A 13,435-nucleotide genomic window follows, 5' to 3' on the forward strand; every position below is an offset into this window, starting at 1 on the left:
CGTTATTATACCATGTATTTTGTTCAGTAGCTTCCCCTCAAACAAATCAGTGATCATATGATTAAAAAAATAACTTACAAGGATGATGTCTGGACTGGTACCTCCAAACCGGGTCTTCCCTTCCCATGTCAGGGTGCCAATTGGTGAACGACACGGTGTGCTCAAAGGCGAGCAGTGAGGGGATTTGTCTCTGTTTTGTAGTTTCAGTCCAACCTTGTGGCGGTTCAATGTCTTCAGTAGCTCAGCTGTTTCTTCTGAGCTCATGTTATCAAAGTAAACAGTGGCACCCACAATCTGGTCACCTATGAATTTCGTAGAGAAAGCAGCAAAATAAATCTGTTAAGAATACTAGTCAGCATGTTGGTGAAACAAATCTTACTTCATAGTTGATGATTTGAGAAAAAAATAATTTTCTACCTTCATATACTTGTCCAGATCTTGCTGCAGGTGACTCTCCTTTCACCTCCTTAACAAAGATCTCTCCTCCTGTCTGTTCAATGGTCAAGCCAGTTTTGTCTGGACCCTCCCAATCTGGGAAGAGCACCTCTCTGGTTTCCTCCTCTTCAGCCATCTGCAAACATAACCATACAAATAACAGGTTTGAGAGAGAAAAAAACACAACATAGTCATCAAGAACTTACAGTATATGCATTTTCACCAAGGTATACTTGATGCCATATAGAAAGTACAAGGGATTTTTTTACGACTTCAACTTTATAAAATACCTTGTTTTTGCTTTACTCTATTTAAGCCCTGGCGTCTTCGAACCTCTATCTTGGTTTTCCTGCATAAAGAAAAGACAATAACAATCATTAAGACAAAATCATGACAAACAATGCATCACTTTATGTTCACAAAGTACTTCTTTAAATCCTATATTGTAGGTCTGGCTTGTAGGACCCAATGGTGAACACTAGATGGTGGTAAAACCTTTTCAGATAACACAGCATCTACCCCCTCACTCCCTCCCTCCTGGGCTTTCTGTGTTTTGGAAATTTGGTTGGAGTCAGACCACACCCTGCCCTGAGGAAAGCAGCCCAATCCTGCGCCTACACCCCAGCTCCAATGTCAATAGAGAGAACAATGATGGTTAACGCTGCCTTGCTTTATGAAAACACACAGAGGTGCAGAAATGCACAGTAACACATACACCAGCATGTTGGTGCACATCCTCTCTTTTCCACAAACAGTAGTCTAATACTAAAACAACTACACATTTGTATATGCTAACACACACAATGTACATCAAACTTCTTATTCTGTTCATTTAATGACAGCCACGTATCAGTTTCAATCTAGCTTGACCATATATTTGCTGTATTCATGACTACCACTGCATCATTAAGTTGATCACCTTTAAGGTGTACTCAGCAATGCAAAAAATACATGTCATGTTACTTACTGGGTGTGGTCAATCGACTTTACTAGATATTGCTGGCCATAATACAGAATATTTGTCAATAAACAAACAATGATGTAACAATTCACCATATTTATATTAGCTCATATCAAGCCAATTTACAATCATGCTTAGCTTTTCTATAATATAATGTCTATCTTTATGTGCGCTGTAGAACACATTTGGAACCATCACAAAGATAATAAGGGTTGTTTACATCATTCTCAAACCGGCCTCTTCAAACATCTTAACTAGTCCTACCCACCCTGCTCTTTGGAACAGAAACGCCATTGTTTCATTATTACTAAACTCTCCACAACCCACACCTTCAATTACACAAAGCTGTCTGAGCCATGTCTCTTTACTCAGTCTCTGTACCTAGCCAGCAATGGTTTGCATGTTTTCACATTGCATTCATTGCATACAGTTTGCCAACAGATCACAGATTGTTGTTGTAAGTAGTTTCATTTAGAAAAGCATGGTCACTCTGTGTGCTGCGTTTTCATCTAATGCTAGGACATTTGACTTGATCATACCAACAGCAAAGAGTCAATATTTGACAGTAGTTAAACACTTTTTTTGCTGAGACACAAGAGACACTGACAAAGCTGTATTACCACAGTCATTTCAGTGAGAGAATCATTCTGCTGCTGCCTGGTGCAGCTTACCACATCAAGCTGTCCAGCCATTCAGTAGCTTTTAGCAAATTGTCTATTTGCCTGTAATCAGCCAAAATAAATGTCAAAAGCCTATCCAAAGGATGGCACAAAACAGGATACGAACAGGATATGAGTCATAGTGGTGACTGGTTGCATGTGGAGGTTTTTTTTTATGGGGTGGACTTGACAACCAGAGACCAACTTGGGACGGTAGAGGATTTCCACTGGTTTTATCACTCTGCAACATACTTATTCAGAGAATTGCAAGATACAACTTCTGGGTGGTCAGCTACGCACTTCATATGTGGGGGGGGGGTGTCAATTATGCCTTTTTCCACTTGTGTCTTCCTTTGTTTGTGTGAGCTATTTCACTTGGCTTGTCGTGACTCTATCTTTACCCTGAGATAAGTAGACCTCCTCCAAGACCCTTATTTAAGGTGATGTAGTCAGTTTGCTGACATAATACATAGCAAACTGTGAGTGATCCTTTAATTCACATACGTTTGAATATATCAAGATAAAACATGTAAACTCATAAGAAACTGCCTCAACAGCTGGATTTCCATTGTGAGCAGAAACCCCAATTTAAGGTCTGAATAAAGACTTTCTCTTTATTCAGACTACTAAAACTATTACTACAAAACACAATTTTTTTCCATACTATTTAGCACCACAGTAAATAACATGATTACACCAGTAAGCCACAACTCCCTTCCACCATTCATTGAAGCTGCCACACTGTTCTGCAAGATAACAAGCTGCTGGGAACAAGAGGAACCTGAGGCAAAGATAAAGAAACAGTTGTTTCAAAAGGGTCTGTAATAAGCATCACTCTGTCAACGGCCATCTGGCACTCTCGCCACACTGCCAGTATACAGTATTTTAAACAAATGAGAAGGTTAGAAGAAGACAGCGCTGATGTTTTAGCTAGTTCACTGGGTCGCCAAACAATGTGGTGTAAATCTAGGTGGTGCATGTAGTTCTTTGTGCATATGCAGGCGTATGTGAGCTAGAGACCTGTATGTCTCCTGATGTAATTGTATCTCAACTATTAACACAGCAGATTTTTTTTTTTTTAAAGTTAGGGTGTGTGAAAAAGCATTAATAAACAAACAGTTTGGAATGCCAAGTGGTTTGCAAACTGGTCTCCCTAGTTTGCTGGACCTTGTCCAAGGGCACACAACAAGCAATACACCAATTAACGCAAGTCAATAAATAGACTGGTCCTGCATGATTGGGAATACTGGAAAATGCATGCAATGCTTTGAGGTAATATTAAGCCTGCTCTCTAAAATAGCCTTTTGCACACTCTCAGGACTGAATAACAAGAGCCAGGGCCACTGAGAGCGATAATACTGGAGATAGGGATGGTGTTTATGCCAAATATGACGCCAACAACTCGCAGGCATCCAACAACTTGATCTTCTCCTTCCTCTTTCTCTAATTGTCTCTGTCAGTGTGACTTGACTGTAGCTAGTAACATTAATCTATCAAGGCCTCAAGCCTCACAGCATCCACAACATTATATGCATCAAACACAGCTGAAATGTGCGAGTATGGAGGGGACAGACAAGGCAGTTTGCAGTGCCAGACCCAGCTTTACCCAATTAACTCATGTAGATCAAATTTCACTACGGTCAACTGACACTGCCAGTAATAGTATCTTAACCAGCGCGAGAGTATTTGGGCTGAACCAAAGGAATTTGTGTTTTCCCCATGGGTCCCAATGTGGCTCATTTTACACCTCCTCTCTTCATTCAGTCAATGAAAACAGACAAGAATAGCTAACAAACTTTTCACATGATCTCGGTTTCCTCCCTTTTTTTTTTTTTTTTTCTTGCACATGCTTCTCAGGGCTTGTTGACATTACATAAAACTATTCAGCTTCAGTGAATGTGAAGCATTTTCACTCTCAAACAAGGCACATATTATTGTTGGCTGGAAGTTTTTTGAAAAATGAAAATCTCATAGAGGAAAGCGGAAGGCGACGTTCATTTGTTCACGTAAAAATCCCCAAGAGCAAGGGAGAGAAAACAATTTTCTTATTCAATCCTTGATTTCTTACTCATAGGGACAACCTCAGGACACAACCCTCTTACTTACTTTCTCTCTCATTCCATCTATCTATTTTCATACATAATTAGCTTTCATATATAAACTTCTTCCCACAGTGTACCGTCGCTCTGAGGCTCTCTACATGATCGAGAGTGAACTATTTGAGCCGTCCTTGTTCTCACAGCTCTGACATATTTCGGGCAGCAAGCTGCAGGGAGGAGCTGAGGCTCGCAGCAATATAGGAGGGAAGGAAGGAACTTAGAGGGAGGGAGGGAGATGGAGAGAAGAGGAAATGGTAAAAAAAAAATGAAAGTGAGCGAGACAGTTATTGAGAAAATAAGAGGAATGGTTGTGAAACTGACTCTATGGAATGTTAGCATACAAGATAACAGTAAGAGGCGAGAGAAAACCACCAAGTAGGAATAAAAATATGGGGCTATCACTGAAGAGTCTCTTACAACAGCTGTGCAGAGGGCATCCCGAATACTCCACTCTCTGTATTTATCAGTCTCAAGTGTAAGAATCCCCCTATTTAGACAGGCTTACAATATGCCCTAACATAGAATAACCTATTGTGGAATTAGAGCACAGAGGAACAATTAACTTGACAAAGATCATATGATTAGATAGGAATTGTGTTGTAAACAGATGCTAAATAAGTAAGCCTCTGTTCATGGGATCATAAGACAGGCTGGCAGCCTGTGACTCAAAGCAACATGAGAATCAACCAGTCCTCTATTCGTTCCCTTTCATTTCTCTGACATGCCTGAGAGTGACATTCCTGATGTCTTTAAATTTCATGATGTCGTCAAAAGAAGATCAAACAAAGTGAGATGCAAGAAGCCTTGAAGGAAACCATGCAGGCAAGAGGTCAAAGGGGAAGCAGATGAGCTTGTTTATCTATCTAAGTTTTATTATGGTCTGGTATGTGTGTGTTGAGCAAGGGGGGGATGTGAGGACAGCCAGCCAGACAAAGGCTTCTGTTAACTACTAGAGTGCGACCACAGAGCTTTTCTGAATACGCCTCTCTTATAGTCATTGGCCTGCATACGGTTTGGTTTTGGTTTAGCTTCTCCTGCTATCCCTCCACTCTTAAGCTGCCGACTACAACCGTAAAAACAATCTGAGCTTGGCAGGCTTTTGACTGTTTCATAAGAAGGGGAGAGGGGTCCGAGCGGAACAGGTGGTGTCCGGGGGAGGAAGGAGGTGCTGCTAAGAGGAGGCACCGTGAGCAGAAGCAACCAAGTGTCAGGTTTCCACAAGGCAGGCCCTTCACAGCTGAATGGAGGTGGCGTGACCTTCCAGGTTCAAAGGAGGCTTTGCAACAAACATTCCAGCAGAGGTTTGAGCGTCTGGACGCATAACAGATCGCTGTTCTGAGGTGACATTGACTAGAAGGCTTTGGAGTGGAGTGAGGAGTGATAAGAAATGTAGTTTTCTTCCTAAGCCAGTAACAGATTGTGTGGATCTCTTGCATTATGTCTAAGGACGCTCACCTTGGATTGCTCAAGCAAGGCCAAGGCCTTCAGTCTGCTGCTGTGTTTCTTGTATCCTTGGCTTCTGTTGACAGAAGAACAAAAACAGGATTGGGATTTAAATAATGTGATTAAGAATTACTTAAATAACCAGAACAATAAGTCTACATGTTATAATGGGTGATACAAAAGAAGCCTACCCTGAGTTCATCATGCTGCTCTCTTGCGCAACAACACACCACATTTGACAGATAACAAAACATATACCTCACAATCAAATCACTTTTGCTTTAAGAGGTGTGTCCCAACATTAAAAGACAAAGCCACTGTGGTTACATTTCGGTTTACACACTCAATGGACTTTCCCATGACCAATCAGAGCCTTCAGAGGCTTTAATAACTAACCAAGAGTAGTAGCAGCAGTATTGACCCTGGCAAGTCATTATGCAAAAGACTCCCTTTAAGTAAATAAATCCAGCTACTTGTTTGGTGTGGCCCTCACTTCTGCAGATGAGAAGATAGGCGAACACACTATCTAACCAGGATCCAGTTTTAAAAGGAAGCAAATCCAGCTCAAAAGGACATTTAAAAGGAAATGTAATACGCTTGTGAATTCCTCTGCTCTAGTTTCATTGCTCGAGTGATGATTGTGAGACAACTGTCAAGATGTAAAGTATAAAACTATTGTGTAACAGCAGAAATGGGCGGTCACATAAGCCAATATGACAATAAAATAAAGTTGCAACTGTATTCATAATTTAGATTTCAAGTGTCCTGCATACCGAGTCAATCTTGCTATTACCTGCTGTGACTAGCCCAAAGTCTTACCGGACTTACGAGCATTATTGCTTCAACCCACCGGCATATTGTGAAACAAAGCCTTCTCTTTGTCAGCCTCAGTACAAACAGAACCAGACTTGATGTGTGTACAGACAGGCATCTACCAGTGGGAACATGTCCCTCAGAAAAAAAATCTTTTGAAACAGGCTCTCCAACCCCATCATTAACCTTCCCCTCCCCAGCCCCCCGTGTTCATTAAAATAAATTGCTCATTACTTTGAGAAACGTATGCCAAATGACTGTGTTTGTGAGACTGAAACAATTTCTAAACTGATCTGATTTTGAATATCTATGCTAAGTGACTAAACATGCTCCACAATGGTGCAAAGTTGGAAAAACGCTTCAAAATGTTGCCTATAAGAACGCGTTGTTGTTGATTACCTTTTTGAAACGGGTCCTATACTGAAATAAATGAGACATAGCTGTTGATAAATGCCAGCCAGCGCGTGGTAGTCATTATGTTTGTGTAAGGAAACTTGCGCCACAGCAGCTGTGTACACTCTCTAACCCATACTCCTGTTACAGAGACGTATTAATCAGACTGCCATGTCGGGAGTCATTCAGGTAAAGGGCTGACTGAATAACAAAGGTGCTGACTGACTGTGAAAGAGATGCTTATTTTTTTGTGAGATTTGATGCTGAATTTGCGATAACGTCCAGATACATGACTCAAAAGATAAGAAATAAGTTGCCCCGCCTTCTGTTCTCAATACTTTGGTGAGGCCACACACACAGGCATGCACAGTAAGGGTGAAGTGTGGCCACCAACAGTGGGGAAAGCAAATAAAAACACATGCCGCGTTGGACGAGTAGAAATACCACGCCACAGTCCACGAAGAAGATCAGGTCGCTTTGCGTCTAATATGCTCTGCTTGCAGAGGGAGCAGCTCAGTGCACGGCCCCACCCAGGCCTCCAGTCACACACATTCCTTGATAGAGCCGTCAGGCCAGCTGGAAGGGAGCCCAGCCTCTCCCCGCAGTGACTAACTCCAAAGAAATGTCCTCTTTCTCTCTGACTCCAGCCTAATTCTATGCCGCCCACCGTGTACCCTGCCTGAGTGCCCTCCCCTGTGCAGTCACCCCCCCACCTCCAACCTCCAGGTTCTGCTCAAATAAACAAGAACACCACAATCAGTCCGATATGCACATTTAAAGGCAATACACTCTCAAAATGAACGCTGAGAAGCCAAACCGGCTAAACGGATCCCATTTTCATCATCATCCAATCATCATTTCAGTTGACTCCACCTGTGCATCATAGTAGATGCAGCAAACATAACTCTACACCTCACTGTTGTCCATTTACACCCCATCCCAGGCCTTGTGTGTTCTTGTATGCCTTGAGGGGCACATACCTGCACCGTGTGACGGTTTGTGCTTAAGTAGGTCACAGCGAGCTGGAAACGGATCAAAGTGGATCAAAGTAGTCAATCCGGCAGGTTGATTGACAAATCCAATCAATTTGGTGACCAGAAAACAGGAGCAGCGTGACAATGATTAAAGCTCAATCGTAAGTGAATCAAGCACAGTGGCGCTGGTGCGGGATAAGATTTGATTATGGACAAATAAAAAAGGCCTCAGTGCAGAGAGGGAAAGAGAGGGACGAGCAGTGACCAAGTGTTGTCAAAACAAAATAGACTCCCTGTTCCTCTCTCCATTGAAGTTTGACGCAACAAGTACAACAAATAGCAAAAGAGAAAGCAGCAGGCTCCGGCTTAGGTTCACTCTCCCCTCAGAAAACGCAGATAGGACATGCATGTGTGACACATATAAAAGGAATGTGCGTCAAAATAAATGGTTCTTTTCTGCACTCCATAGTCCACATAGCCCTAAACCAAACCACAAGCCCTGCATAAGACCAAAGCCTGCCCACTGACGCCAACTTGGCCTGCTGCTGATTAAACTATTGTGACTCTGGCAGGGGTTGCGCACAAAATGGAAAAAGTGAAGAAAACTCTTAAAATCCTCTTCTCTTGTTTTTTTTATGAGATCACAAAGTGGACATGGGGCTCCGCTGAGAATCAACTATGTCTTGATTATCATGTAAATTATTTTCTAAGCCTTATGTTCACGAAAGGACAGTAAAAGAAACGTGCTATACTCTATGAGGCGGTAAGTTAAATTAGATAAATCATGGCTCCTATCATTACTCATTGTTCTCTATTACACCCCTAGACATCCAAGATGGGAGGATCTTACTTTGTATTTCCTCCCCCGGGGTCTCTTCCATTTTTTCCCTTATGCGCTATGGTTTTCAGGGAGTTTTCACTTGTCCTATTAGGAACTTTGGCTGCATTACAAACTGTTGCCGTAGTGGACCTGCACACATTGTGTCTATAGCTGATGTTCTGAAATGAGAAGTGATCCCGGGCTGTGCCCATACGGGCAGTTTCAGAGCCAAGAACATTGAGCGACTAACAGAATAAAAAATAGGATGACAAGCAGCACTAGTTCAGGATGCAAATTTTGAAGTAGCATAACTAGTTACACCAGAGAGAGAGAGAAAGAGGAGAGTGACGTTCACACGGTTCTACCACTTAAATAAGAAAGCATGTGAGGTTTACAGACATCCATAGCAACCATATATAGGCCATGCTATATAACTGCCCAACTTCAACCCAATTTAGTTTGTCTTCACACAGCTGCTGTTTGAACAAGAACAAATGCAAGTCCATTCATGGAGCAGGAGACAAGAAGGTTAAGAGGAGAGCTAGAGGGCAACCATAGCAGCAGAATGTATATACATAGACATAAGACTTCCGTAGCTGTGGAGCTTGAAGCATAAGCTTTAGGATATGTATTCATCGACCACACCGGGGTATAGTGCAGAGTTGTTTAGAGCGAGAGAGTGCTGGATTTTTTTGTGAGTGCCATTCTTGAGTATCTTGTGGCAGATAAAGAAAACCTAAACAAAGCTGAAGGTATTTCTAAAGTTACATTCCAAGCCCTGTTGCCCTGACATTTTGGCTGCCTCAAGCCAAATAGAGGATTTGTAACACATGCTGTGCGTCATTCCTTGCGCAGGGCAACATCGCAGCGTTTGTGGGGGTTGGGGCGTATACTGTAGGTCAGACAACTAGTGGAGGGCAGGTAGAACGTGCAATAAGGCCATGTAAGATGGGACTTCTGTTGGATGGATACCAATAGCAGATGTCTGGCAGAGAAGTGGAGAAATTATCGGCTTATCAGAAAAATGATTCACACCCTTTCTAAATCCCATGACTGCAGAATTCAACTAAGCTTGATTCTACAATAAACAAGTCTGAATTGCATGCATGTGCATGGGTGTAACTTACAGAGGTTTTATGTGTGACTTTTTTTTTTTTGTGACTGTCTCATCATACTTCCCAAATCACTATTTCTCAACAACAAGGCAAGCAATGGTAATGATAGGTGCTCCGCAGAGCTAGACATGCTGTAACATTCCAAACCGGCACTGGATGGACGAGAAGGGAGTGGCTGCTGGGTGGATCGCCTAGAGACACTTTATAAAATCGCACACTACAGTTAGCTGTTTATTTGCACCTGGATGAGAACTAAACCTCCCAGTTGGGAAGAAGTGTGAAAAAAAAGAAGCTAAAGTTTGATTGCAATCACCCTTATTTTAGCTTTCTCACTACATCCACCTCCCTTTTTTTTTTGCCCCTCCTCGCTGTCCCTCCTTCCAACCACACACTGCACAAACCCATGAGGAAATGGCAGAGGAAGTGTGCTAGAGACCCGTTCTTTCCGTTTCACACTGGCACGGCTGAGTAACACCACTCCTGTCGCCTCTACTGCCAGTCAACAGGGCGAGAATATATAGTGCTCCTGTGACATTAACATGATCCTGCTAAGACTCCAAACAGTCATGAGGCTTGTCCTTTTTCTTAAGGCTAGTAAAGATGCTGTTTGTCACATGGGTGGCAAGTGCGGCAAAATCAGCGTGACTGGCACCACCAATGTCGGCTAGAATGACAGAGCAATAAAGCTTCTTCAAAGTTTCACAGTGTGCTTGTTGGAATTCCAAATGTCCCACATTACACCAGGTGACAATATAATGTAACCTCTGTACTGCTGCATTGGTAGACAGCGTGAGTATTTAGACAAACAGTATCCGCCCCAGGCCGACATGAGGCCCTGTTAACTGACAAGCATTTTAGCCGCTGGCAGTCAGGAACCAGTTATGAAAGTTTCAACGCTCGAATGTTTGTGGAGGTCCAATCCTTTTGCTTGCAGCAAAACTCTACACCTGTAACATAATTACACCGAGGAAAACGTGCATTTTTGGAAGACCACTAAACATATTATAGCTTAAATAACAATCTACAACCCAAATACCTTTTAGCCCAGTGCCACCATTTGGCTCTCCAAGCAGCCTGTGTCACAATCAATCACCTTGACAACAGCAATTTGAGTAATGCCAGACATTTACAACGGCGAGGCGCTCGACATGAGTTAAGTGCACATTGCAGACAAGACCGTGCAGAGCGGAGCAAAAAAAGCAGCTCTCCCTAACACTGACATGTTTTTTTTTTGGGTGTGGCAGGAGGGAGCAGTGGAGGGCAGGCTACTTCACACCAAGACATTTGACTTTCAACTGTGAGTCAACAAAGGATTACATCTGGTCTGCTTTCTCCTCAACTTGAACAAATAAGGCTTCACCAACAGGGCGAGACAATACGTGATGATTCTAGTTTGAACCACACCTGGAAAGACGCCGTTGGTGCTTTATATATGTGCGCAAGTTAGGAAGGGAAATAAGTATCTCGCAACTTTTTGGGCAGATAAAGTGCGTTTCTCTATTTCTCCTAAAGTGCAAAATGTAAGCTCCCACCCTCTGAGCCTCAAACCTGGTTTCAATTAGCTTGTCTTTCCAAACCACTACATTCCATTACTCCCCTCCTCAACCCCCACCCCGCCCATCCCCCTTCACTAGCTCACTCCCTGCCTCTCTTTCCCCGTCTTCCTCCCTCCTCCTCCTCCTCCTCCTCCTCCTCCTCCTCCTCTTTCCTCCCCTGCACACCCTGGCTGGTCGCCCATGTTAAAGAGCCCCAAGGTAAAAGAAAGACTTTAAGATTTTAAGTCATATAAGAATCAAACATGCCTCCGTACAAAGCAGCAGTGATAGTTGCCATCTTTCTCTTACGTAAGCTGGAAAGGAGCCGTGCTCAAAAAACTGTTTTCATATCATATCAAGAACCTGCAGACATGTTTGTCGCATTCCACAAAAGCAGACTGCATTAAAAAGGCCCATAAATGAGATTTCCATTGTTTCATACGACTGATAATTATACAGCACCCTAAAAACACAGAGAAAAAGCTACGATCAGTACTTTAAATTTAGCTGTAACCCCTTGGATGCCCCATTTCTTACTCTTTTTTTTTTGCTTTAAAGGGTGTGCCTCTGTGAGGAGACAGCAAAGCAAGAAGGGAGGGAGGGAGGGGGTAAAAAAAAGGAGGGGGAGGAGGGAGGTGAAAGAGAGGAATCCACACCCAAGCTTGTTGCTGCAGGCTTTCCTCGAGATTAGGCTATACCTTTACTTTTTAAACTCTCAGCAAAGGGCGTTGGACAGTTACCAAACACCTGAACAATACCATCAGAGCAAACTCTTCTCTTTAAGCTGCTTTAACTTCCATTTAGTGTGTAGGGACATTCAAAAAAGTCCACAATCTCGAAGACTATGTGTATTCAATGGACATCCACGTTGCACAATAGTCAAATCACTACACAAGTAGAGTGATTTGAGGTACATCTTGTTTCTCGACTAAACTCATATGAAGATATTTTTCAATAACAGCTGGTTCAGCAGTCTTATGCATCTTGGTTAACAGCCTTTGTGTGCAGTTAAAAGAAAAGTGAAGTGCGCAACTCCAATCAAGCCCTCATGCGTTCATGTGGCGGCTGTGGGTACACACCCACTTCTCACTCTTTTGCCATTTTAAATCAGTATTTCAACTTTAAAACACAAAATCAAAGCCACTTTGCCCTTTTATAGAAAAAACATAAGTAATAATACACATTTTCTCCTCACTTTTTAGCAAAACCAAAAAACATAGGATACCACAGAAGAGAAACATAATAAAGTAGGACAAAGTCAACAGTGCCTGTTACAGGAATGTTGGATTTTGCAACTTTAAACTTTGGCCAATAAGTGATTTGCTAGATTTCAGCACAACACAAAAGCTGGCAACAAAGTTCACAAACACAGTTTTAAAAAAAAGCATTCACTGAAATCTGAGGAAAGAAAAAAGTGCATCTTTACCTGTGCGCAAACCGTGCGCCCACGAAGCCTTACACCAACTTGAGCATCCTTGAAAACGTGTTCCCTTCTCCCCAGTCCACGAGCAAAGCACTTCTTCCAGTCACAACTTTGCAGTCTGTTAGGAATCTGTCACTCTTTTCCTATTTCTTGATCTACCAAGTTTCCAGGGCGTTTTCTCTCCCCCTCTCTCCCACCCTCCTCTGCTTCAGAGTTGACTTAAACTTTTTTTTTTCAGTGTGGCTGCTCCTCTGGGCTGAACAGAGTAGTCAGAGAGAGCTGCATGGGTAGGGCTCCTGGTTTTTGCAGAAGGAGTGGAATGGAGGGGAGGAACCGGTGCGAGGGAGTGGTTCCCAGCAGCCATGGGGCCCACCCACTGCTTCACATATACAGGGAGGCCTCAAATGACATGAAAAGTAACTTCTGCTTAGAAAAAGGGAAAGAAATGTTAACTTACCATCAAATAGCTACATTAAATGTCCATAAGTATCTATACATTCATCATCAAACTTTTACCAGCAATCAGCACTTTTGAAACTGCTTTTATCAAAAGTAGCATAGGCCTACTTATAATATTATAAGTACAGCAGGCCGAGGCTACTATTGCAATATTTTGACTATGTTCTGCTATGAAATGGCGTTTATTTTATGAAGTATACTCAAATAAAGGTCAAGTATATTTCCCTCAAGTATTCTTTATGTAGTAAGTAAACTAATATCAATGTACTAGTAATATACTTGTAAGTGCACTACTTCAGTACTTAT

At 42.4% G+C, this 13,435-nt stretch overlaps 1 protein-coding gene across 3 annotated transcripts in view; it reads right to left on the reverse strand.

Moving 5' to 3' along the window:
- The window catches only part of ahnak (AHNAK nucleoprotein), a 34,003-nt gene extending 21,069 nt beyond the window's left edge, over positions 1-12,934 (reverse strand). For all 3 annotated transcript variants that reach the window (XM_074648715.1, XM_074648714.1, XM_074648716.1), the window contains exons 1-5: positions 12,674-12,934; positions 5,610-5,673; positions 726-784; positions 418-571; positions 79-302 (exon numbers count right to left, since the gene is read on the reverse strand). In XM_074648715.1, coding sequence (XP_074504816.1) covers positions 79-302; positions 418-571 — 378 coding nt within the window. In that variant the 5' untranslated portion in view covers positions 726-784; positions 5,610-5,673; positions 12,674-12,934. The remainder of the gene's footprint in view (positions 1-78; positions 303-417; positions 572-725; positions 785-5,609; positions 5,674-12,673) is intronic.
- Between the last annotated feature and the right edge of the window lie 501 nt (positions 12,935-13,435).

Source organism: Sebastes fasciatus, chromosome 10 (assembly GCF_043250625.1).
Source record: "Sebastes fasciatus isolate fSebFas1 chromosome 10, fSebFas1.pri, whole genome shotgun sequence".
Taxonomy (NCBI): Eukaryota; Metazoa; Chordata; class Actinopteri; order Perciformes; family Sebastidae; genus Sebastes; species Sebastes fasciatus.